The 26484-nt window shown below is 32.9% G+C and overlaps 2 protein-coding genes across 2 annotated transcripts; one reads left to right on the top strand and one right to left on the bottom strand.

Moving 5' to 3' along the window:
* Nucleotides 1-11359: 11359 nt before the first annotated feature.
* On the top strand, nt 11360-18276 carry LOC122579974 (homeobox-leucine zipper protein ATHB-8). Its single transcript, XM_043752242.1, has 19 exons — nt 11360-11604; nt 11993-12220; nt 13061-13220; nt 13355-13455; nt 13595-13685; nt 14456-14551; nt 14800-14913; nt 15038-15121; nt 15210-15365; nt 15462-15536; nt 15614-15720; nt 15825-16017; nt 16220-16405; nt 16482-16565; nt 16814-16948; nt 17029-17345; nt 17437-17542; nt 17631-17783; nt 17904-18276. The coding sequence occupies exons 2-19, from the start codon at nt 11997-11999 to the stop codon at nt 18048-18050; spliced, it is 2529 nt and encodes an 842-aa protein (XP_043608177.1). The 5' UTR covers nt 11360-11604; nt 11993-11996; the 3' UTR covers nt 18051-18276.
* Nucleotides 18277-21084: 2808 nt separating this feature from the next.
* Nucleotides 21085-23853, bottom strand: LOC122607685 (protein SAWADEE HOMEODOMAIN HOMOLOG 1-like). Its single transcript, XM_043780709.1, has 9 exons — nt 23600-23853; nt 23026-23108; nt 22865-22910; nt 22660-22762; nt 22326-22386; nt 22188-22239; nt 21905-22045; nt 21696-21815; nt 21085-21468 (listed from the first exon to the last, which is right to left on the bottom strand). The coding sequence occupies exons 1-9, from the start codon at nt 23681-23683 to the stop codon at nt 21424-21426; spliced, it is 735 nt and encodes a 244-aa protein (XP_043636644.1). The 5' UTR covers nt 23684-23853; the 3' UTR covers nt 21085-21423.
* Nucleotides 23854-26484: the final 2631 nt, after the last annotated feature.

Below are 26484 nucleotides of genomic sequence, written 5' to 3'. Positions count from 1 at the left end.
CATTGAAACTAATAAAGGATTTTAAAATGATGTTTGTTAGTTTATTATCTTCAGTTTATAATATAATTCAATGATCGATTTTGAATCTGTGATTTGCATAACATATTCTAGTGTCATTGTTCCATATGCATGTATGGAGATAAATAAAATCATATACACGTATAACTGAGAGGTGATGTATTAATGGAGAGATTTCAAGGAAGAAACAAAGTAGTATGGACTACAATTTGTTTATAATTAATCCTCTTTTTACCCTATACTATTCCTAATACTCGTATAATATATGGTAGCTATATAAATTGTATCATAAATAATTAAATTCGAATATGTCTCGATTCGTGTATATGAAATAAATTGTGGTGAAAGTAAATCGATGATTGAAGCTAAGTTATAATAAACAGTTTTGATAAATATAATATATGTTTAGTTAAAGTTTTGGATTTTACCTAAAATTTTTACAATAACATCAAAATCAAAACTTATAAGCATGGTGGATGACGGTAAATAACTTTGTGATTTCCGATCATAAATTCAAAATTTTGAAGTCATGTTAATAACTTATCATAGGTAATAGGGATCGAGTCTCATTTCTCATATTTGTGAGGGTGGATTAATAGGGTTTTTCGAGAGTCCTGATCTTCAGACACATACACGTGTAATTTAGGATAGGAGTTGAATAGAATGTCGTTCAATATATATATATATATAGGGGATGAGAATATAAGGCTGTCGAGTATTTAAGCTTAGGTGTGGAACACTCACATATTGTTTTTTTAATCCATAAAAATCATGGGGGCCCATGCATTTATTAATTAAACAAAAAATAATAAAATATTAGTATGTGAGGGGTTACACACCTAAGCTTAGGTGTCGGACAGTCTTATATTCCTTTTTTCCTATATACTAATCCTAATACTCGTACGATGTACGGTAGCTATATAGATTGTATTATAAAGAATTTTGAATATGTCTCATCATTCGTGAGTATGAAATAAATTCTGTTTAAAGTAAACCGATGATCAAAGTTAAAATAATAAAAAGTAATGATAAATAATATATATAATATATATGTTTAGTTATAGTTTGGATTTAGCATAATTTTTTACAATCACATCAAAATCGGAACTTGTTAGCATAGTGGATGACAACAAATAACCATGTGATTTCGGATTGTAAACTCAAATTCTTGGGGTTTTTTTTTATTTTGATTCAGTTTTTGCTCACCCGTAGGTCTCACACATGAATTAATAGGCCAGTAGTCGCAAGTCACGCACTGCATTGTATCTATATATCTAACTAGAAGTAGCCACACCTCGATCTAGTCACCCAAAAGAACCTAATAGCAAATATGGACTTTCGACAACTCTCTTTTCATACATCACTAGACTTGATTGACTAAAATCTTATCACTTTATCATATTGAATCAGTATAATTGAGCCAAACTATATATCTAAAACAACAATATTATCTTATTTATATCAACAAGGCACAAACGCACTTAACTCGATCCAACTCATAGTCACTTATTCAACTTTCTAGCTCCAATCCAACATGGAAACAATATATGCATGTATAACTATTTGATATATATAATTGTGTAGGGATCATTCCCTTATAAAAAAGATCCTAAAGTTGGTGCATAGGTATTACACCAAGTGTCGATCAAAGAATGTTGCAATCCTGTTTTAGTTTATTGGTAGATATATAAAAGTATTAGGACTTAAAGAATTTGAAAAAAAGAAAAAAGACAATTTTATTAATAAGAAAACGATAAATTAAATAAGACTATAATGACTTTGTATCTATAAGTCAAGAGTTAGACTTTAATTCTAAATTAATTAAGGAAATTTAATTTATATACACTTAAAAAAGCTAAATTAATAAAATAAATTAATTAAAAGGACATATGTCGATCAAAGATTATGTCACGTGTTATTTCAATAACAGCCAAGAGTTAGACTTTAATTCTAAGTCTAATAAATAAATTGAATCCATCTACAATTAAAAAACTAATTTAATAAAATAAATAAATTAAAGGACACATGTCAATCAAGGATTACGTCACGTGTCGTTTCAAAAACATCTTAATCATGTTTCAGGTTATAGGTAGATATCAACATAAAGAATTAAGATACAGAAGATTAATACTGGTTTACATGTCGTTCAATTGGATTAGAAATAGAAGTAACAAGTTCATCACGTACCATAATTTACTAGTTGTAATATATTGGTGACGAGGAGTGATAAATAAAGTAAACAATTATTCTTTTTTGGGTCCGGTTCGGATTTAAACCAAACCGAACAATGATTTCGGTTTTCAAAAAACGAAAAATAAAAGCCATTGATTTTTTCAGTTTTCTTGGGTTTCTTTTTTATTTTGATTCAGTTTTGCTCACACTTAGGTCTCACACATGAATTAATAGGTCGCAAGTCACGCACTGCATTGTATCTATATATCTAACTAGAAGTAGCCACACTTCGATCTAGTCACCCAAAAGAACCTAATAGCAAATATGGACTTTCGACAACTCTCTTTTCATGCATCACTATGTTAGAAAGAAAGAAAAGATTTTGGATCAAAATAAATCTTCATCACTTCCAAAGATAAGAGATTTCAACTTGGAGAACAATTCTTTCAAAGATCTCGGCAATTATATACTTCCCATATTTATAGCATAGAATTATAGTATAAATAAGGATCAATTGTATTCATTCAAGATATCACAATTAATAACAAATTTTTCACAATGTAGTCCTTTATTTCCCTCTCGTATCAAAGGCTGTATAAGCCTTACATTCTTACTTTTATCTTATATATCAAATTGTTAACATGGTATCAGAGCCACAAAACCCTAATAAATAATTTTCATCAAAACAAAAATTTATCTATTGTCGAATAATTCAAAACAAAAAAAAAATAAATTCGAGATCTCGAGTAGCAGAACAATTTGGAGGAGTCGAATAAAACATCTTGATAATTAATATCGAGGTACTTTTGGTGGTGAGTTGCGGCCGAGCAAAGGAGAAGGAGGTCACATTTAATACTAGGTGACAAGCAGCTTGAATTAATTAGAAGAAGTCGGGTTCTGATTTGAATCCGTAAGAAAAAAAAAGGCTTCAACTTGAGGGTGAGTTAGAAAAGTAAGAAATATACCTGTATTTTTTTTAGGGGGAGATATAGGTATATAAAGAAGTGAAGGCGGTAGCGTCTACCATGTCTGAAGAAGGCGATAGATCAAACCAAAACTACCAAGTCTAAAACAGGCGGTAGTCCAAACCAAAATCTACCATATCTAAAAAAGACGGTAGATCAAACCAAAGTTACAATGTCTAAAGGCGGTATCTCAAATCAAAGTTACCATGTCCGAAGGCGGTATCTCACTAAATAAACTGTGAGACTACCATGTCTGAAGGCGGTAGCTCCAAACCAAAATCTACCATGTGGGAAGGCGGTAGTCCAAACCAAAAGCTACCATGTCTTAAGACGCCAACTCAAAAGAAACGACTGCCATGTCTAAAGGCGACAACTCAAATCAAAGTTACCATGTTTAAAGAAGGCGGTAACCCAAACCAATAATACAATGTCTGTTGAAGACGGTATCTCAAATCAAAACTACCATGTCTGAAGAAGGCGGTAGCTCAAATAAAAAACTAGCATGTCTGAAGAAGGCGGTAGCTCAAATCAAAAGCTACCATGTCTGAAAAAGGCGGTAAATTAAACCAAAAGATAAAACCAATCCAAGTTGAATATTGGAAATCCCACTATTGAACTTGAGGGGGCGTGTTAGAAAGAAAGAAAAGATTTTGGATCAATATAAATCTTCATCACTTCCAAAGATAAGAGATTTCAACTTGGAGAGCAATTCATTCAAAGATCTCGGCAATTATATACTTCTCTTATTTATAGCATAGAATTATAGTATAACTAAGGATCAATTGTATTCATTCAAGAATATCACAATTAATAACAAAATTTTCACAATGTAGTCTTTTACTTCTTTCTCGTATCAAAGGCTCTATAAACATTACAGTCTTATGTTAATTCTTATATTTTCTATTTTCTATATCAATTGTTAACACACTAGACTTGATTGACTAAAATCTTATCATTTTATCATATTGAATCAAATTAATTGAGCCAAACTATATATCTAAAACAACAATATTATCTTATTTATATCAACAAGGCACAAATGCACTTAACTCGATCCAACTCCTAGTCACTTATTCAACTTTTTAGCTCCAATCCAACATGGAAACAATATATGCATATATAACTATTTGATACATATATTATTGTGTAGGGATTATTCCCTTATAAAAAAGACCCTAAAGCTATGGTCCCACATACACACACATAAATGGCCACGCTACATGGCCCTTCTAGTATCACACGACGTGTCATTAGGGGACAACGCCCCACTGGTTCGAAACTCCCTTATCTATTTATATTGATTTGGGGAAATCATTCCCTTAAACGGACGTTCTTTTCAGCCTGACTCAAATGCTCATAGAAAACTACATGATAAGTTTGTGCGAAAATCATGTTTTATCAAGCTCAAGCATATCAACGAGTATTAGGACACTTAGGTCATCAAGAATGTCTTAGAGATCGACTACATGGATCAACATCGACCATGTACTCCAGACAGTAGATCAAAACTAATTTGATTAAGGACTACAAGCTGATCAACAAGCAAACTCATCACTAACCATGACGTCAACAACCTCTATAACTTTTGAAATCCTGTACATATGCATTTGTGGGGTATTAACAGGGGTTTTTAAAGTTTCGGATTTTTCATCTAAAGAAGTAGCATAATATTCCGTTCAAGAAAAAAGTTTAGTCAATGAGTGAAAGATCGAAACGGTTATACAAATCCACTAAAACACAAAAGTTGCCATATTATTATTCTTGTAACTCTAACAAAATATATGAATATTTTTATCGACATGTGTTGTTCATTTTTTACTTTGATTATTCCGTTATCAATATTTTCTTTGACTATCTGAACAAGTAAATGCGGAGTAAAAAAGAAGGTTAAAAGCTTTGACTTATTGAATACTACTAATTACAGTCCCCACCAAAAATGCAGCATAATTAGACACCAACAACATTCGAATTTCAATTTTCACTTTTAATTTTTTTTATACAAAACTAGAATGATAAATATAAATCTACAAACACGTCTAAAAATATAGTGTTGGCATAAAGCAATTAATCAACTTGATATTTAAATAAAGAAAATTCCGGATTTTTTCGATCGAGGTGAATTTTTGCCGGATCTCGTATGCTATAAATGTTTAAGGATCGTAAGTCACAACGCTCTTAATACTATGTTTTGCAAAAGAATGTTCGTACTATTTCTATTAAGGTCCGATTTAAATCTTTTGTTGTTTTCTTTTCTTTCATACCTTTTAAAGTAGGGATTCATGTAAACTCCTCTTAATAAAAGTATCAAAACCCACAATAAACTCTTAGATCACTTGATTATTAGTGTCATACTGTCATGGGCCAAGTTAAGGTCGCCTGACATGTAGATGTTCAGGGTGACCGCGAACTTGGTAGTATAGGGGTGCAATAAACTCTAAATATAAGGGAGAGTGAGTTTATTGCAATGTTTTAAATACCTGTATTTTGGTTGTACCGGTCGGGTACCTGGTACCGGTATTACCGGTATACCGGCACGGTAATTTAATTTTTGTATTTTTTTTATAGAAATCCTACAAAACTTGTTATAATTTAACGAAAATAGTCAAAGTACGAATATAATCCACTAAAAAAAAACCAAATAGGTATTTCATAACAAAATATAAATTTTAAAGTTTACAAATAACAAAACATAACATTAAAATATCAAAAAATAATTTTTTAAAAAATTCAAAAAAAAAATTCAAAATACCACCGGAAATACCGGCTGGTATTGAATAGTGAAAATATAGAACAAAATACCGGGATAGTTATACTGGGGTACCACCCGGTATCCGGTATTTCGAGTAATACCGGCCGATACGTACCGGTATTTAAAACACTGGTTTATTGGATCACTTTAAGTTCTTCCAATTGTACAATGGAGTAAAAAATGGGGTTAAGGGCATGGCAAAAACAATGACGTGAAAATAATATGATACAAATCGCTTTGCATATTATAAGCTTTGGAGGGTGATTTTCATATTAATTTATTAAGAAAACGTTTTATTAAGACAAGCCATATTTTAGCCTAATAATTATTTTTAATTATTTAAAAATTTGATATGTGCAACTTAATTTTTTTTTATTATCTCATTCATTAATTTTTACATGTGCCATAAATCTTATATTTTAAAAAAAAGGTTTTGCTAAACAAAAAAGTTTTTACTAAAATGTGTTAAATATACGTATATTTATCATAAAATTTAAAATATAAACTTTTGATATAATACAATAAATTTTTTATGCACCGTAGATAAAGTTAGTTTTCATTTTCTAAGGGCATTTTCAATGACACCAACCTATTAATGACTTTTTATTATTTTCATACCACTAATTTATAATATTAAATTAAGAATGTTAGATAAAGTCATATTAATATAATGTATTTATAAGTTGATATGAGTGTTTTTGGAAAAAAGTCTTTCATCAAATAGATGGAGGATTCTCAACCTTTTGATGAAAAAAGTTATCTTTCCCAATGGTAATAAGTTTTTCAATTACTTATTAGCATAAAAAAAGCTTTTAATCAACCCACCATTATGGATGCTCTAAATAAAAGTAACTGTTTAGTGCCGCCTTCCGCGAGTTTTGAGACCCAATACCTTGACGGTGTATGGGGGAGGGTTAAGATATAGGCAGACCTTACCTCTACCTAAGTAGAGAGGCTGTTTCCAGTTTCTACCTAAATGGTAGAAAAGGCCCTCCAACCTTTGCATGGGATGAGGATCGAACCCATGACCTCTGTCTCCAAAGACAAAAATATTTACCACTAATCCAACCTTATTGTTTTTTTTTTATGGATGCTCTAAATAACAATGACAAATCATCTGAAATAAACCAAGTGGTCACCAGTAATTTTTTATCCCATAAATATTATCAGCATGTCATAAAAGAACAAGTGTCCCCAATGGACGGGTCATGTGAACATGATGGAGTGTTGACATGCAAAAACAGCCGAAAATGATGACGTTGATGTGATGCTATTTGTGATGATGATATATGTCCCAAATTTTATTGCCTTTTTGTTGCTAAATATTGTTACTGTTACCATCATAACCAATCTTAAATTATGAAAAGAAACCCCTACGATATGTATGATTTTTTCTATACAATATAATTTATATTAAGATTAAAAAGTGATGGACATAAACTTTTTTTAGATGATAAAAATAGATCGGATATCGATTATTAAGGCTTTATCCAAGCAAAATGTGTATATTTTTAAGCGTCTACTAAAGGGAAACAATCAATCTTCTATCTAACTAAAACATTCCGGCCACTCGTTTATAAATGGATATAAGGAGACTTTCCTTTCCAGTTTATAGGGTTTTTTACAATGAGATTTTATTAAGATATACAATTATGTGGGTTTGGCGCCAATGAAGAAGAAAGTGACGAAAGGAATAAGCTTTGAAGTGTTTTAACGTATTTGAAAAGCAAAGAACGATAAGAAAAAAAGGTTATAATTGTGACATGCGTCCCGAAAAAAAATCATTCAGTAGATCAAAAGTCTTAGTTTCCTATGGTATAATAATAGAGGGATTAGTTTTTAGGAATGTATCTTTGACCGAATGTTTATAGTATGAAAAAACTAAAGTTATGTGTATTGTATGTAAACAACTCGAAAAAATGTTTATTGTATGTAAGAAAACATACGTGACACCCATATACAGGTGCCACTTGTCAGATTTTAATTGGTTGAAACGAAATTCTTACATACCATAAATATTATTTCAAGTTGTTTACATACAATACACACAACTTTAGTTATTTCCTACTATATACATTCTTTCAAAGTTTTTTACATTCCAGAAACTAATCCCAATAATAGATATAAAAATAAATAGTTAAGTTGGAAAAATTGCTTTTTTAACATTATATAGATTAAAGTATACCTGGCAAAATGGGCGGGTCGGGTGGGTTTGGGTAACGGGTCGGAACGGGTGCGGGTCCAAGCGGGTAATTTTAGAAATGCGGGTCAAGCGGGTGCGGGTAAAAGCGGGTTGGGTGCGGGTCAACCCGCATTTTTTAGTTAATATTTTTTTTCTAGAATATTAAATACTTGTATTAAACTAACTATGAATTATGTAATTTTTTTATATTGTAGTCTTTTACGATTCTATAACATTTAGTAATATATTTATATCTATATTTGTTTTATACATAAAATAAAAATATGATAACGATCACAAATTCAAGTTCTCCTATTATAATTCTATCCTGCTATCCACATATTTAATTCTCATTCTTTTTATATTTAAAAACTCTGTCCCTCTCTTTACGTGTGCATCTATGACATCTTATTTTTTCATAATTCTTTTATTCACCACCATTAATAAGCTTAAATATTGAGTACGATCTGAGCACCATCCCCACCATGGATCGATGGTCAAACCGCCATGACCATCACTAACAACTTAGTCAACACTATCAACACCATATACTAGAAGGTAAAATCAGAGATGGTGACTTACGGAGACATCACCGGCGAAAATCGCCATCCCCGCCACCGTTAATCAAGTTCAGTTGGCTGGTTTGCCACCGCCCACCGGCAACCATTATCATCATTTCCGTCAATCGACTTGGCTGGTTGCCACCGGCGACCATCATCGCCATCTCCGTCATTTTGTAGATCTATACTTTCTTTTCCATATCTGATTTCTTGGGTGTAAGTGTGAACCCGCTCGATCGACCCGCATGACCCGCACAAAGAGTTCAAGGCTTACTTGAAATACCCATACAGACCCGCTGTATGATTTTAAGGGTTTCCATGAATACCCACATGAGTGGAAAAAGTTACCCAAAGTTACCTGGAATTTCTTGTTTGGGTATGTTTTGCCAGGCGTGTATTTTGGTGGCGTTCTCATAATTTGAGATATAGTTGTAAATAAAATTAACTTAAAAAAAAAGTAAATTATAAAGTGATGTAATATAATTTTTTTTTGTTAATGTTAATGTTAATTATACCTGGCAAAATGGGCGGGTCGGGCGGGTTTGGGTAACGGATCAAAACGGGTGCGGGTCCAAGCGGGTAATTTTAGAAATGCGGGTCAAGCGGGTGCGGGTAAAAGCGGGTCGGGTGCGGGTCAACCCGCATTTTTTAGTGATTATTATTTTTTTTATAGAATATTAATTACTTGTATTAAACTAACTATGAATTATGTAATTTTTTTATATTGTAGTCTTTTACGATTTTATAACAGTTAGTAATATATTTATATCTATATTTGTTTTATACATAAAATAAAAATATGATAAAGATCACAAATTCAAGTTCTCCTATTATAATTCTATCCTGCTATCCACATATTTAATTCTCATTCTTTTTATATTTAAAAACTCTGTCCCTCTCTTTACGTGTGCATCTATGGCATCTTATTTTTTCATAATTCTTTTATTCACCACCATTAACAAGCTTAAATATTGAGTACGATCTGAGCACCATCCCCACCATGGATCGATGGTCAAACCGCCATGACCATCACTAACAACTTAGTCAACACTATCAACACCATATACTAGAAGGTAAAATCAGAGATGGTGACTTACGGAGACATCACCGGCGAAAATCGCCATCCCCGCCACCGTCAATCAAGTTCAGTTGGCTGGTTTGCCACCGCCCACCGACGACCATTATCATCATTTCCGTCAATCGAATTGGCTGGTTGCCACCGGCGACCATCATCGCCATCTCCGTCATTTTGTAGATCTATACTTTCTTTTCCATATCTGATTTCTTGGGTGTAAGTGTGAACCCGCTCGATCGACCCGCATGACCCGCGCAAAGAGTTCAAGGCTTACTTGAAATACCCATACAGACCCGCTGTATGATTTTAGAGGTGCCCATGAATACCCACATGAGTGAAAAAAGTTACCCAAAGTTCCCCGGAATTTCTTGTTTGGGTATGTTTTGCCAGGAGTGATGTTAATGTTTTTTTTCCTCATATATGATAAAGACGTTTTTAATAAGACTTTTGTTAGAGCTTATGTTGTTTTCACATACTATCACATCAACTATGAATAGGCATATACCTACTTAATTCCATATCCAATTCAATCACTTTACTATGGTTTAATACCTACACACATTACCAATATTACTTTTCATTGATTTTCAATCACTTTGGTAGATAATTGAAGATGATTATATCAAAGAATAACACATAAAAATATTTTAAAAACGATGCCCAATCATTAAACTATTTGATGCATTTATCATTACTTAGAAGTTGTGATTTTTAATACTATTGTTACTAATTATAGATATGTATTATAAATTTTTTTTTATTTTTATATAGGATAATGATTTTTTCAAATCGAGACTACTTCCAGTTGAAACGATCCATTACAATTGGGGCTAATGAGTCTTTGTTTTTGAAGTGGTTTTCTAGGAAAACACCGTTGACAATAAACAATGATCCATCCGTTATAAAAAAACATATAAAATAAAAATGTGCGTATAAATCAATATATGTATGTGTGATACGTAGGGTTAATAGCTTAGTAGTAAAGGAAGTCTTTCTATGATAGTTTGGAATTGGTAAGACCCAAATTTGAGTTTAAGAATGCAAGGTTTTCCCTTATGTTGTCGTGTATTGACTTACTATTAGGGGGTTTTTCATTCTAATGGGTATGACTGAGATGACTTTTTAGCGTGAGACAACATAGTCTAGACCTTCCAATATTCGATCAGCGCCTATAAAAATAAAGAAAATGTTAAATGAAGCTCTTAAGACTTCACTTAACGTGCATAAAAATATTATTATTAAAAGTCTATTTTCAGAATTTTATGGTAAATGTACAACTATTTAATATACCTTAACAGAAGCCTTAGGGTTTCGTTTAGCAAAACCTTAAAAATCAAAAGATAAGAAAGGAAAATAATGAAAGACATGGAGTCTTGATTTGAAAATTACCCAAATTAACTAGGACATTTAATTAAAGGAAGACATTGAGTCCGCTTTTGCAGAGCGTGATCATCTCATCTTAAATACTACAAAGAAGCCTCAAAACTCACTACAACTTCCAACTGTGCGTATATGTTTGGTACAAAGTAATAAGGGCAAAATGGAATGAAAATCAGTAATTGGTCTCCTTCTGTCTCCTATCCGGGGTTTCCCTTTAACATCCTTTCATAACTCTCTTTCTTTCTTTCTTTCTTTCACTTGGGAGTTATTTAGGCATGCCCAAATTAGTTGATACATTTTATGCATTTTCCACAACTTGAGTTTCACTTGAAATTCACAATCTTGTGTGATCCAATAATGGAAATTCTGCACTTTGTGCTTGGTGCTACTTGGTTGTGAGTGAAAAATATATATGTATATCCGTTTTTTTGCCTTAAAATATATAGATATCAAAAAAGAAGACAAAAACAAGGGTAAACGACAACGTTGCACTTCAAAACAAGGTCTGGTTGTCATCTTTCTTTAGTATTTTAATATTGTATAGACAAATATATATGTTTATTTTAGTGTACACATGCTTTTCCCTTTTACTATCATGCTTTTTATGTGTATATAGATACACTTATATATATATAGATATTCATATTCTTGAAATCACATAAATTTTCTTTAACTGAAGAAAATCCTTTCTGGGTTTTGTTAAACAACTGTTTTTCCATCTGGGTTCTCAAAATCTTGACCAAATTTTACCAAAAAGTTGATGACGTTTGTATATTGTTCAAGATTCTTTATGGAAATTACTAGCTTCTATTAGGGGTGTCAAGTTCTTGTCTTTTTATGACAAGCTTTTGAATTTTATGTAAAGATTTCATTGTGGGTTTTGTGAATTAGAGTGATGATGGCTGTTAGTTCATCTTGCAAAGGAGGAGGTGGGGACCCAATGGGAATGGATAATGGTAAATATGTAAGGTACACACCGGAGCAAGTTGAAGCTTTAGAAAGATTGTATCATGATTGTCCAAAACCAAGCTCACTTCGCCGGCAACAACTCATTAGAGAGTGCCCAATTCTCTCGAATATCGAGCCGAAACAGATCAAAGTTTGGTTTCAGAATAGAAGGTAAAAAATCTCAAATTATTATGGTAAACTTTTGATTTTGAAACACTCCTTATGTTATAATTGTGTAAAGTATACAACAAAATTATCCAATCTTGCCACGACTATATACGAGGAGGTTAGATGTAGACGGCCATAAACTCTACCAAAGGTAGAGACACTGCATCCAGAAATTGTATAAAGTATAGTGGGTGGTAATCTTTTTAAAGATTTGTGCTTTATTAGTAGAAATTTAAGTTATCTTAGATGCATAAGCTTAACTCATTTTTGACCAGAAAGAATCGGATGGGTATCTTTATTCAATTTTTGTTACTTTTATAGGTAAAAGGGCATTAATTCTTGATCTTGAAACACCTCTATCATCTTGATTATTTTTCCCGATAGAGTTCGAATAATCACCAATAAAGTATCATATCAATACATAGAAATAGAAGGTAGATGGCAAACAAAATGCGCCGCTAATCCTTTTTGTATAGCAAAACTAACACGTTAATAAACTGCATTCATCTTAATGCATAAGAAATATTTCAATTCGGAAAAGAGACACTTTGGTAGAAATATTTTTCAAGTTTTGTGACTTTTTTTTTTTCAATGGTTTAAATTCTTGATCTTGAAAGTTGAAACATCTCTTTCATCAATCCATTTTGATATCAGGAATAATCGGGTGTTAGTCTTTTTCACGTTTTTATGACTTTTAAAAGTTAAAAGTATAATTTCTTGATCATGAATTTGATCTTGAATGCATCAACAATATCTCATTTTGGACCATAAAGAATTGGATAGTAATCTTTTTGAAGATTTGTGTAATTTTTAGTTTAAAGTTTGTTTTTTGTATGATTAAAGATGTAGGGAAAAGCAAAGAAAGGAGGCATCAAGGCTGCAAGCTGTGAACAGGAAGTTATCTGCAATGAATAAGTTGTTAATGGAGGAGAATGATAGGTTGCAGAAACAAGTTTCTAACTTGGTGTATGAAAACGGCTATTTCCGTCAGCAGACTCAAAACGTAATAAAATTTGGCTTTTCCTAGCTTGGTCTCCATAATATTGGGATTTTGTCAAAAATTCATTATGTCATTTTAGGTTTTGTTGAAATTTTTCTTGATTATTTTGTTTGTTAACCTATTACCACTTTATGCAGACGGCGCTCGTCACCACAGACACAAGTTGTGAGTCAGTTGTGACGAGCGGCCAACACCACTTAAGTCCTCAACATCCACCAAGGGATGCTAGTCCTGCAGGGTAAGTTAGTAATTTGACTACCCTCCCTTTTTCAAATATATACATATATATATTTCTTTACATCTTTATTGTTGTTGATTGATCACCACACTACATAAATTAAATCTAGAAATTGTGTGTTATTGTGTATGTTTTTTAGGCTTTTGTCCATTGCAGAGGAGACTTTAACAGAGTTTTTATCAAAGGCAACAGGGACTGCTGTGGAGTGGGTCCAAATGCCTGGGATGAAGGTTCTTTGCACTTACTTTAATTAGTGATTTGAAATTAAATAATGGTGGTTAATCATTCCATTAACCTTTAATTAATATTATCTTTAAATTTAATTAAAATTCTTTTTGAAGAAACCTGCTAACCTTCTAATACACATTAGAATCTCATCATTTGAGTCACTATCCTCCCCATACTACCTTTTTCAACATTTTTTTTATAATTGTTTTTCGGTTTTGTCTTTCCTTTTCCTTTTCTAATGTTTTATCTCTCATTCTAAAAGCAAGAATATACTATCGGCAATTATTTGTTTAAACAATAGAATTAGGGTTCTCATATATTGATAATAATGTTTTAGTTAGGCAAATATGACTCTGTAGCATGTCCCTTCTTGCACTATATATTGGACCTACAAAGATACATGCGATGTAAGTTTGTTTAAATATTTAGAATGTATTAGGCCGACTTGGTACTGTGAAACACAAATTAGGTACGGATACTTGTACAATTGTACCACTTTCCGATGGTTTCAAAATTTTAAACTTGTGTTCCTGTTGAAATTAACTGTAATTTTTTTTTCTTGGAAGTGTTTTCTTCTTTTTCCAAATCTGTCTTGATTATATATCATATAACGTGCAGGGATTTTCGGTTGCTTAGTCATAAATAATTTAATTAAGTCTTTCAGAAATTGCAGTGAGATCTTGATTGCTCTCAAGTCTTTAGCATGAATTTTTCCTCTACATCTAAGTATGCTGGATTCTTTACCTAATATCTGTGTAACCAAATTTTGCAGCCTGGTCCGGATTCCATTGGAATCATTGCTATTTCTCATGGTTGCACTGGTGTTGCATCACGTGCATGTGGTCTTGTTGGTCTTGAACCCACAAGAGTAAGTTCTTACCCTCCTATAACTGCTAGGATTTAAGGCATGTGTTCTTTTTGCACATATGTGAAGATATATTTCTATTTGTAAAATAACAAACGCTTTACATTTGGCATGGAACATATGAACACGTTACATTTGACTTGGAACATATATTCATCTTATATGGAAACTTGATGAGTGAGATTATGAATACAATCCCTATAAATGGGCCCACCACCGACATTTAATGTGGCAAAACTGTCATATTTCAGGTTGCTGAAATCCTTAAAGATCGGACATCATGGTTTCGTGATTGCCGAGCTGTGGATGTTCTTAACGTGCTCACAACCGGGACTAATGGAACCATTGAGCTGCTTTACATGCAGGTTAGCACATACAATGAGTACTTTCGCATTAATAGTTCATATCGCATTTGCACGAATTGTGTTGCACATGTCTTTCTAGGTTGACTTTGACGGTTGAACTATTTTGTGTATACCTGTTTTGTAGCTCTATGCACCTACTACTTTGGCACCAGCACGCGACTTCTGGCTACTACGTTATACATCTGCTTTGGAGGATGGTAGCCTAGTGGTATGGCTGAAATAGTTTTATTCTAATTTATAGTTTATTTTGTTCCTTTTGGGGAAATGTTTGTGACTTTAATTTTGTTAATATTAAGGTTTGTGAGAGATCACTGAACAACACTCAAAATGGCCCTACTATGCCGCCAGTGCCTCATTTTGTGAGAGCCAAAATTCTACCAAGTGGATACCTCATACGACCCTGCGATGGTGGTGGGTCAATAATCCATATTGTTGACCATGTTGATTTTGAGGTACGTGAAATAAATTTTTATTTGGAAGTAAGATCATTACGCATGTGTTGTTGCCATTATATTTACTTCTTACGGTATCGTATTTCACATATGTAGTCAGGAAGCGTTCCAGAAGTTTTACGTCCTTTATACGAGTCATCAACATTACTCGCTCAGAGGACCACACTCGCGGTATGACCATCTCTTTAGCATCTTTCTAATTTATGGCTTGCTGGACAGTAGTAGTTTATATATTTTATTATTTTTAGGCATTCCGCCAGCTGAGGCAGATTTCACAAGAAATATCCCAACCAATGGTCACTAGTTGGGGAAGAAGACCAGCTGCTCTTCGTGCACTAGGTCAAAGAATGAGCAGGTTATTTATTTTTTTAATCCTGACCTCCACGTCACTGTCTCTGATGCTTCACAAAATTCCCAACTGTGTTCATACCGAAAGTTAAAGATTTTGATGTATTGCAGAGGATTTAATGAAGCCATTAATGGTTTTACCGATGAGGGTTGGTCAATCATGGAAAGTGATGGAGTTGATGATGTCACTGTTCTTATTAACTCGTCTCCTGATAAGGTGATGGGTGCAACCCCAATGTATGCCGATGGATTTCCATCAATCAGCAATGCCATACTATGTGCCAAAGCTTCAATGCTTTTACAGGTAAGTTTATCAGACATATTCCTTTAAAATTTTAAACCTGTTATGAATTTTTGACATATATAGAAATTAATTTGAGAACATTGAAGTTAACAAAAAATAGATAAGGTGACATATATAGATAATTTTGTTATAACTTTGATAGAGTGCAATTTCAATCTTGGATAAGCGTTGTTGGTTAACCATAAAGTTCAAACTTTGGCAGAATGTGCCTCCTGCAATACTTACAAGATTCCTAAGAGAACATCGATCAGAATGGGCTGATAGTAGTATAGATGGTTACTCTGCTGCATCAGTTAAAGGTGGTCCTTGTGGCTTACCATTAGCTAGAAGTGGAACATTTGGTGGGCAAGTTATCCTTCCATTGGCTCATACCATTGAGAATGAAGAGGTAAGTAAAATTAGTGTTTTATTTCAGTTTGTAATTTTCTAGCGAATTACAAGTATAAATTAGTGTTTTATTTCAGTTTATGGAGGTTATAAAACTCGAAAATATGTCTCATTATCGGGCTGAAGACATGCTCATGCCTGCAGATATCTTCTTTTTGCAAGTAAGTAGCACTTTTTGGTTTTGTGTTTAATTTGTTATTATATATTAATTTTGTATTTTTATAGTTTTATGGATTCCTTGACATTTCAACACAAAGTCTTACCCCATTGACAATTATTGTAAAGTAATGATTTTCTTCAAATGTATGTTGGCTTCAAAGTGGTTATGAAGTTTAATTCCTAATATTCTGATTACCATAAGCCAAAATTGTTGATCCAAACACTAATACTCTACTTTTCTGTTTCCTAGCTCTGCAGCGGAGTTGATGAGAATGCAATCGGCACATCAGCTGAACTTATTTTTGCTCCAATTGATGCTTCTTTCACTGATGATGCGCCACTCCTACCATCGGGTTTTCGTATAATCCCCATTAATAATGGAGCGGTAAAAATCTTTTGTTAGTAAAGTTCATCCTTTTGGGGCAAATTAAGTGTTTGTTTTTAATTTCTAAATCATTTACACAGAACTCTCAGAATCCAACACGTGACCTTGCATCAACTCTCGAGGGGGGCCCGCCTGGGAAGCGAACATCAGCAGATTACCTTGGTCAATGTGGGCCTACAAAATCAGTTATGACCATTGCATTTCAGTTTGCATTTGAAATCCATCTTCAAGAAAGCATAGCAGCCATGGCTAGACAGTATGTGCGAAGTATCATATCATCGGTCCAAAGAGTTGCGTTAGCTCTCTCACCGTCGCCTTTTGGCCCTAGAAGTCTTCAAGCCCCATCTGGTACCCCTGAAGCTCAATTGCTAACCCGCTGGATCTGTCAAAGTTTCCGGTAAGCCTTTTAATTAGTTATACCCTTCGTATCTTGTGAAACTTAAATTATACCGGGTGATAATTAATTTTCACTTTTTATGGGTATATAGTTGTTTTCTTGGTGAAGAACTTTTCAAAACTGTTGATGAGCGAAGTGATTCGATGCTTAAAACACTTTGGCATCATTCAGATGCTATAATGTGTTGCTCATTAAAGGTAATTGATGGTTTCCTTTTAATAATGTTTAGTTAAATTCAAATTAAAATTTTCTGGTTTCTTAGAACTAAAAATTTGTGATTTGCAGGCATTGCCAGATTTTACATTTGCAAATCAAGCGGGTTTAGATATGCTCGAGACAACATTAGTTTCACTTCAAGACATTACTCTCGACAAGATCTTTGACGGCGGTGGTAGAACGAATAATGTTTGTTCTGAGCTCCCACAGATTCTACAACAGGTGAATTTACCTTGGATATATGTTTCCTTTGACACTAAAAACTCAAATAATGCAAAATTGCAAAGCACTTTAATTTTCTGTGCGTTGCTTATATGGTTGTTGCGTTTGTTTGGTATTCAGGGTTTTGCTTGCCTCCCTGGTGGGATCTGCTTGACGAGCATGGGAAGACCTGTGTCGTATGAACGGGCAGTAGCTTGGAAGGTACTGAATGACGAAGAAAACCCTCATTGCATAGCCTTTGTGTTTGTTAATTGGTCTTTTGTTTGACACTTTGAAAGTTGAAAGAAAAAAACTAGGTTTAGAAAGCCAAACATGTGTCATTTTACAGGATTATTCCAAGGGATCGATCGATATGGCTTTCTTATGTCGTCCTACACTTCTGTGTTTGGTTCTTTAAGTTTATAAGATCTTTGTGCCAATTACTCAAATTAATTTAAAGATTTTTGAATGTAGTTTGTATAAGGTCTAGTTCATTTTCCAAAGTCTTATTGAATTTTGTTAGCAAAGAAACCATATATATATTGTCGTTGTTGTTTATATAATATACGGTCTAACAGATGATGATCGACGTAAAACTTCTGTCATTTGTGTGGATTAGCAGTAGAAAAGGAAACATGAAATCGTTTATCGATCTTGCTACGAAGCCATTGCTGAAATGGTGATGTTCTTAATTAAAAGAACAGGCCGTTTAGACAAAGTATATATCAGAAGCACAATATATGTATGATCAGATGATTGTTCCATACGTAAGTGAACAAGTTTACGTGCGTGCTCAAAGAATTTTTTTATAAAAGTTTTATTTCCTATGTGAGATGATTGGTCCATACGTAAGTGAACAAGTTTTCAATATTAGACGTGCATCCATGCATGTAAACTTTTATTTTAATTCTAATATAATTGAAAAAAACAGTTGAAAAATAGGATCTGGACATGTATTTAGATTTTTTTGAAGTTACATCCATGTAAAACTATAGCTATATATGAGACCTTTACGTACAGGTATTTAGTTTATAATATAAAAGTTATAAAACTTTTTTTTTTATTTATTGACGTTCTAATACATATATACTTGTAGCTTACTAGCTTATGAAAGCCATAAATTTGGATAAAAGTGAAATTCAAACTACAATTCAAGACCATGATAACCTCCCAAGGATCGATCGGTCCTCCTATTCGAGAGTAGAGAAATTGGTTATAAAAAAACCTCTGACTAGAAGTATGTGTGTGTTTGAAAGTGTACTTGTTATATACCCGATTCGAGATGATTAATCTGTATAGTAAAAAGAATGAAGAAAGACAATAATTGTTGCAATTATTCATTTATTTGTGTCATTTCATTAATTAAACAAAGTTATCATTACTTCATGTTATGGAAAGATATGGTCCACTTGCTTTTCTATAATTTTTTGTTATTGCAAGTGTATTTAGTGATAACAATAACAATGTAAGATAAATGAGTATGTGGACCGGATGAGTGACCAACAGTCCAAACACTCGAGTACTTTTAAGTAGCCGTGCAGAAAAAAACCGATTTGGATATTCGGGTTTTGGGCAAAAAACTGGGAAAACCTCGGTTCACCGGTCCATGGTTGAACAAAAACCGTTATAAAGCGGTTCGGGCATGGTCAAAACCGGTTTTGATACGTTGTCTAAAAAACCATCTGGTCAAAACCATTTTTTGGGCATCAAAAACATATAAACTTAGCTCATTTTACAAAACATGAATGAATTGTTTAATCAAGTTTTTGTACATATTTTTCAATTTTTGAACAATATCCTTCTTCATTGTGTCACTAAAGTTTGTGTCTGTTGAAAGTTTAGAAGAGAAGTCCGTCCTTGAAGAAATGTAAGCAGAAAGATAAGACATCATATGTGGGTTAGTATTTTGCTTGTATGAAATTTTCATTACATTCTTGTGTCATACGAGTAGCAAATACTAGAAACGATATTGATGTTGCACAGATCTGCGATGGAACTACTTGGAGATGACAAGCAAACCTCCATTTTCATGAATATGAAGTATAGATTCGACAAACAATCACTCTAAGCAATTCATGCAAGTCGCCAGCACCCGGCTAAAAAACCCACATGTTTCATTTTCTAAATTTCTTACGAAATTCTCCCACACCCAGCATTCCCAAAGCTGACTTAGATTATCTAAATTCTAAACTGCTATTCACTTATCCAATACTCACATGAAACTCATAGCAGACAGCACACTCATGCCCCAAGCTCCATATCACCAGCTGCAATTTACACTAAAATCTTGATCTTGGTGAGTTAGGTTTGACTATAACCATGATGGTTTGAAAATGCTTGTACCCATTTGCACAGTTAATTCACGAAAAAAAAGATTACAAGGAGGTCATGTCAGAGTCACTTTGCTTCTAAGATAATCTGGTAATTTATTACTCGTATTTAGTGGTTCCATTTGGAAAAGAATCAACGAACTCAAATTTGAGTGGCAGTGTGAGAATCACAACGGACTTAAATGGAGAAGCAAGTGCAAGTCATCTAATTTCTTTGAGTTTGCATGGTCGTATCTGATATACCAATCTGGGTCTAAACTCTAAAGTCTCTAGCAAGTGAATATTTGAGGATGCGGTTGCAAGAGCTGAACCTGTCAGATTGCGACAAGATTAACGATGATGTCAATTTCATGTTGAAAGAAAGAGCTGCTCTGGCTGAATTGAGTTTGTCAGAAACTGGCATCAATGTGATGAATTTGGGAGTTTTAAGCATGACCCAAATCCCAAACAGTGTGATAGTGAATCTGTGTTAGCTGATAGGTGTAACAGATACTATAGTGTTTGATACTGCTAGAAAGTGCAGAAGTTGAATTTACCATATTGAAGGTTTACCGACCTTCGCTCATCATTGGACACCGGGAAAGACTTGAGTTATACTTGTGTCAAAGTTCATCTCGTGAACAGGTAGAGTTGGTTGCTTCGACTTGCAGAAGGTTGAAATGAAAACTTGTTTATATTGTAAAAAATCGTATGAACGGCCCCACAACTACTCATAATGCAATGAAAACGAGGTAGTTGTAATACTGTACCTTGCTTCCAAGCCACTAACCTCAGCTACTTCCCTCAGGAAATTTGAATATTATCCTCCACCAACTTATGCTAGTGTCAACTGGCATGCCGCTATGAAAAAACAAATCAACCAAGATATTGTGATGCTGAGGTGATAGATCTTCAAAGGAAACAAGCATAAAAAAAATCTCATTTTAGTTGAAAAAAATAGAGAAAGAAATAAACAGAAATATCTATGATATAATAGAAAGCCATTCACAATATAGGAAGAAATAATCATAATATGCATTATACATTATATCAACACTAAGTATGTGTACATTACCCCGAAGAGCTACAAGTGAACCCATAATTCCATCAATAGATATATATGTGAAGAATTTAGCCTTGTTTTGCCCTGCTGCTTTTTCCAAATAACATATATTTTGATTTGGCAAAAAAATACTCAAAGCCCCAACCGGCAATACCATTGCTACCAGTAAATACCTAATCCTATCAACAATGTTGCTAGATCTTCCATAAAGACATAAACCACCTGGAGTCGTGGATAAAACCATCTAATATATGTCAACAGTGTAATGCTTTTGAAGAGGAACTTGTATCTAACATTCTGGCTGGCAACAGAGTCTCTTCAACCGAACACTTTCCTAAATACAAAATAAGGAAATCTCAATATGTTAAGAGTTGTCTTCATATGATACTATGAGATGCTGACTTTTGAGGTGACACTTATACCGTCTTAGATTATATACATAAAGGAAATAAGTCATAAACTTAACACCAGCATTAATGTTTCTTGAAAATCGCCATCTCAATGTGAATGTAAATTCAAAAATCAAAAATTCTCTTATCTTATGTTGCTTTATGTTCTTACCTCAGAGTTGTCATGCTCATACCGAATCAAGAAAATGCACCTGCATCCCCTAATATCATGCAATTTCCGTTGAACATCTATAACTTGAGCATCATAATATCTTGCTTGATCTGGTTTCTCCTGATAATACACCAAAAACTATCAAATAGTAACATGAAATGATAGAATATGATACTCAAAACTTTTAAAAAACTGCAAAGTTTACTGACTTGGAAGCAAAGTACAGTATCTCCAACCATAACTTTATTGCAATCTGAGTGCTCGAATGGAACAGATCGTTCCCGTACATTTTTGACAGGAACCCATTCATCCTCTTCTGTCCCAAAACCAATATATCTTACAAGAACTTCCTGAAATTAAGGTTCACATATGTTATCTCTTTCCAACTTCACCTTCCATGAGATTATCAGGATGAAAATAATACAACAATAAAAAAAATAATCAGTAAAAAGGATGGATCTTAAGTAATGACTAACACAGATAAAAACTTACAGGTTCACCTGAACTAAGAATTCTGTGTGTAATAAAAGTTTCCACATCATACCTGCAAAGCCCATAATATCATTAAGAGACGGATCAGTTCTACTAAATTTTCATTAAAATCTTTTATCTTGCTACATGTAAGCTTACCATGCATCATCTATTGACTTTGCCTCGAATTCCAACGTTGACAGATCTATAGCTTTTTCTCCTGCATAAACTTTTCATGTGTTACACACAAAGTTCATGACTTCAACCAACATATACATACATGTAACAAATCATGCAAAATAGCCCTCAATATTGACACGATGGAATAACTGTGGACCAAAAACTCAACCTTGATCACTATTCTTAGATGATTACTGACTTCAAAGAAGTGATTTCAGGTTGTAGTTTCACCAAGGAAGTAAAATTTGCATCTATGTTGCGGCTTCATAAACAAGCTATATGCGATATAAAGATTTATATGCAGTGAAGTTACCTTTGGAAATGTCAAACGTCTCGTTCATATTCTTCAAGGGACAAACTTCCTGGCCTTCTTTTGAAACGTGACGTTGTTGCCTATCCAGAAACCAACTTTGTACCTAATATATGATCAACGGATTTATATAAAGATAAGATAAACAAAAAGCAATTTATTTTATTTAATAGCATCAGCAAGCATAGAAAAAGGGCAGGGCATCGACCTCAGTCCACTTTAAAAGAGGCTTTCCTGCACGACCTGCAGAACGGCTGTACACAAAACCAAAATTAAGAGCTTCAATAACGTTCACAAGATTTGATTTCCCATCATCATTATTACGTATAGAACGGTGGCTATTATTAAACCGGCAGGATGATAACTCACTTGAATCCTCTTGCCAAATTCTTGAACACGTCCTCACTTAGACGCCCCCTTGATTCCTTTAATACTCTTTCCATTTTCTCCACCTATGAGGTCAAAATTTCACTAATGCCTTTCTTAACATAAACATTAGAGAATGCATACTTTATTCTAAACATACATACTTCCAGCTTCCTATATCTATATTTATTCCCTATATCGATAAACGAGTTAATAAACTAAAACACTAAAGCATATACAAGTTCTTTTTAACACTCAGTATAAAAAGTCCAATTCAATGTAACATAACAAAACACATTATGCGATAAAAGAGAAACCGATAAAGTTTAGAGCTTGTACGAGCAGAATCGAATAACATAAGCTAAAGATAACAATGATATTTAAAACAAAGTAAAAAAGTCACTAAAATGCCAAGAATTAATAGAACCCCATAATGTTTTTAAAACAAAGATGATTACTTTTTTTTTTTTTTACTTGTAAATTTCCAATAATAATAGTAATATAATGATTGAATTATAATGGAAAAGAAAAAGATATATAGATACAGGAATAGATACAAGTGGGTGTAGAAGATGACCTCGGATGTAATAAATCCATGAAAAACTTTCTTTTCACCTCTGCCACGAAGATGATGACGATGATGATGATGATTATAATCCATGTTAATGTTGGGGGTTTTCAATTTTGATATTTTAGGTAAAGGGTTTAAGAATTTTTGTTGATTCAAGGGAAAAAGTCAAAAAAGGTGTTTACTTTATTGTCCAATGCCTAAAAATAGGCCGGAATTCCCATCCATTTTGTTTCGCCAAGAAAGTGTATATATGATAGGTGCCTAGGTGGTCCGCATATAGTTTTATTCATTGGTTTAAAATAAATAAATATAGTTGTTACCCAATGCAATGGAGGATCCCACATTCCCAACCCCTTTTGATTCATCAGCTATTATTATGGTAACAATTGTATAAACTATTTTACTATATTAAAATTTATATTTTGTTATTTAAAAATTCAAAAGGATTGTCATGATATAAGAAGTGTTATGAGTACTTTTTTATACATATAAAAATAATAATGATAACCCCTAAGACGATCATTATTATTTTTCTTTATTATACCGTTCATTAAATAGAATTATTAATTTTTGATATAGGGTCTTAAAAGAATATTTTGACATATATACACAGTGTTGTTAAAAAAGGAAAAAAACATTGTAACAAACGTTTCATACATCTTGTACATAAGCCCATTAAACTCTTCAGACTTATTTTTATTCAACACCAAATGATCTATTAGTAATGAAGCCTGTTTCCTTACAAGAAGTGTCTGGTCTAAGTCCCTTTTTAAGCATATTTGGAGGTATCCACATATATTTAATTTTTATTTATAGTGGGCCTCAAAGGGTTTTTTTCTTTCAGATCTCTAGATTATGAGGGTTTTCATCATGGGGGTTTTAATTGGAAATTTATTTTTCATGTAGACTCTAACGAATCTGGCTAAGACAATGTATATTAACCCACCCGATATTTACGAGTAGTTCATAGTATAAAAAGGTGAAAAACCCCTTACATACTTTTTTTAAAACCATAAAAATCATGGGGGTCATACATTTATTCAAAATATTAAAATATTGGTATGTGATAAGTTTTTCACTCAATTTAAATGCATAACAGCCACATACTTACTTTTTTTTAGGGGCGAGCAAAAACCAAACCGGAAAACCAAAAACCGAAAAAACCAAAAACCAAACGAAATCCATTGGTTTGGTTTTTGTTTTCCAAAAACCGAACGGATCGGTTCGGTTTTCGGTTTCATATGTTAAAAAACCGATTAAAAACCAAACCGAACCGAACCCATTATATTTTAATTTATTTTATATGAGTTTTGTTAATGACAGCCCTTAGGGCTGTCAGTATTAATTAATTTGATGCATTAAAATTTATACTTTGTCTTGCGAAAATTCAAGGGCGGTTATTGATATATAAAGTACTACTTTCTATGCATGTAATAGCTGTTAATGACAACCCTTAGGGTTGTCATTATCATTTTCCATTTTATATTTATATCATATTACATTTATATTTATTACTTATAATTTGTAAATATGTTAATATATTTAAACTTTTTGTCTTTTTAGTGTACAAATCTATATAAATTATATGTTTTAGATGAAAACGTACAATAAAATCAATTCGTTATATAAAAGTTATATCAATTTTAACACCTAAAAAGTATAATTAGTTAAAGCATATCTATATTTTAGTTTCTATATCATAGTTATTTTTGTTAACAGTTGAAAATTAAATATGTAACATCATAAACAAAAATGTAAATTTGCAAAACAAAAAAAAACCAAACAAAAACCGAAATCGATCCAAATCGAACAAAAAAACCAAAAAAACCGAACCGAACAAAAACCAAATCTAACAGTTTTGATTTTTTAAAAACCGAATTGATCGGTTCGGAGGTTAGTTTTAGCCAAAAACGATCCAAACCGACTCATATTCACAGCGACTTTTTTCATATAAAAATTACTAGATAGATATTTCAGCCTTGTTTTCTAGCAACTTGTCACATTGCTGTTTTAGGCCTACATTTTTAATTTCCATGCAGCCCAACCCACAAGTTTCCTCCAAATTGACTTTCTCCATCATATTTAATTATCTATGTACTTTCCGACGGTTCGACATATCTGTCACGTCATTATTAGGCTTTTAATTCAGTGTAATTGTTATAGCTTGTTAGTTCAATTGACAAAAGGTCCAACTTTGACCAAAGCGTGTAGACCAATAAGACTACTTGGTGTATAAACTGTTGTTCAAGTAATTTAGACTCTTGTAGTTGATACAATGATGATACATTATAATCTCACTTACATGCTTTATGTCCATAATGGATTGATGTTTTCACCTTCGGAAACATCACTCTCAGGCATTTTTGGCTTAGTTGTTTTGACCCTTTTAAAGTCATTTCCACATTTGGTCGTTTGCTAAGAACGTGAAAAACTCTTTAACCACTAGGCTATCACCCTAATGGCACGAACGTAACTTCTAAAGGATCTGATAACCATATTAAGGCTCAACTTCGTATTTTTCTTCTCATTTTGTTTACTTCCATTTTAAGTTTTATATATGTTTTAACTTATCTTACACTTCACTTATGTTTTTTGCTTTTGAATTTTCATGTTTCCATGGGCACATATCCATGCCAGCCCATGGTCTTTTAAGACATCAAGATATTTAGTATGGTTTTGGAAGTAGCTTCTTCAATTTAACTAAACTAAATCATTAACCCGAATTTTTATTTAGTTAACTCAGTTCGGATTTGTCTTCAAATCGGTTTAGATATCGCATTTCCTTCATATATATGTATATGTATGCATAATGTATTTATCTCATAACGTATATTGTCAATGTCAATACTCAATACCAATGATGATATCCAATTTCGTCATGAGCCACATAT

This window comes from Erigeron canadensis, chromosome 1, assembly GCF_010389155.1.
Source record: "Erigeron canadensis isolate Cc75 chromosome 1, C_canadensis_v1, whole genome shotgun sequence".
In the NCBI taxonomy this organism is placed as follows: Eukaryota; Viridiplantae; Streptophyta; class Magnoliopsida; order Asterales; family Asteraceae; genus Erigeron; species Erigeron canadensis.
The sequence above is the reverse complement of the archived record's forward strand: the minus strand, read 5'-3'. Positions and strand labels throughout refer to the sequence as shown.

Coding starts and splice junctions, on each gene's coding strand:
- LOC122579974 (XM_043752242.1), top strand. CDS start 11,997: ATGATGGCTGTTAGTTCATCTTGCAAAGGAGGAGGTGGGGACCCAATG. Junction 14,552..14,799: donor TTGGTCTTGAACCCACAAGA/GTAAGTTCTTAC, acceptor GTCATATTTCAG/GTTGCTGAAATCCTTAAAGA. Junction 16,949..17,028: donor TCCCCATTAATAATGGAGCG/GTAAAAATCTTT, acceptor TCATTTACACAG/AACTCTCAGAATCCAACACG.
- LOC122607685 (XM_043780709.1), bottom strand. CDS start 23,683: ATGGATTATAATCATCATCATCATCGTCATCATCTTCGTGGCAGAGGT. Junction 23,109..23,599: donor ATGGATTTATTACATCCGAG/GTCATCTTCTAC, acceptor TTGACCTCATAG/GTGGAGAAAATGGAAAGAGT. Junction 22,911..23,025: donor AATTTGGCAAGAGGATTCAA/GTGAGTTATCAT, acceptor TTTTGTGTACAG/CCGTTCTGCAGGTCGTGCAG.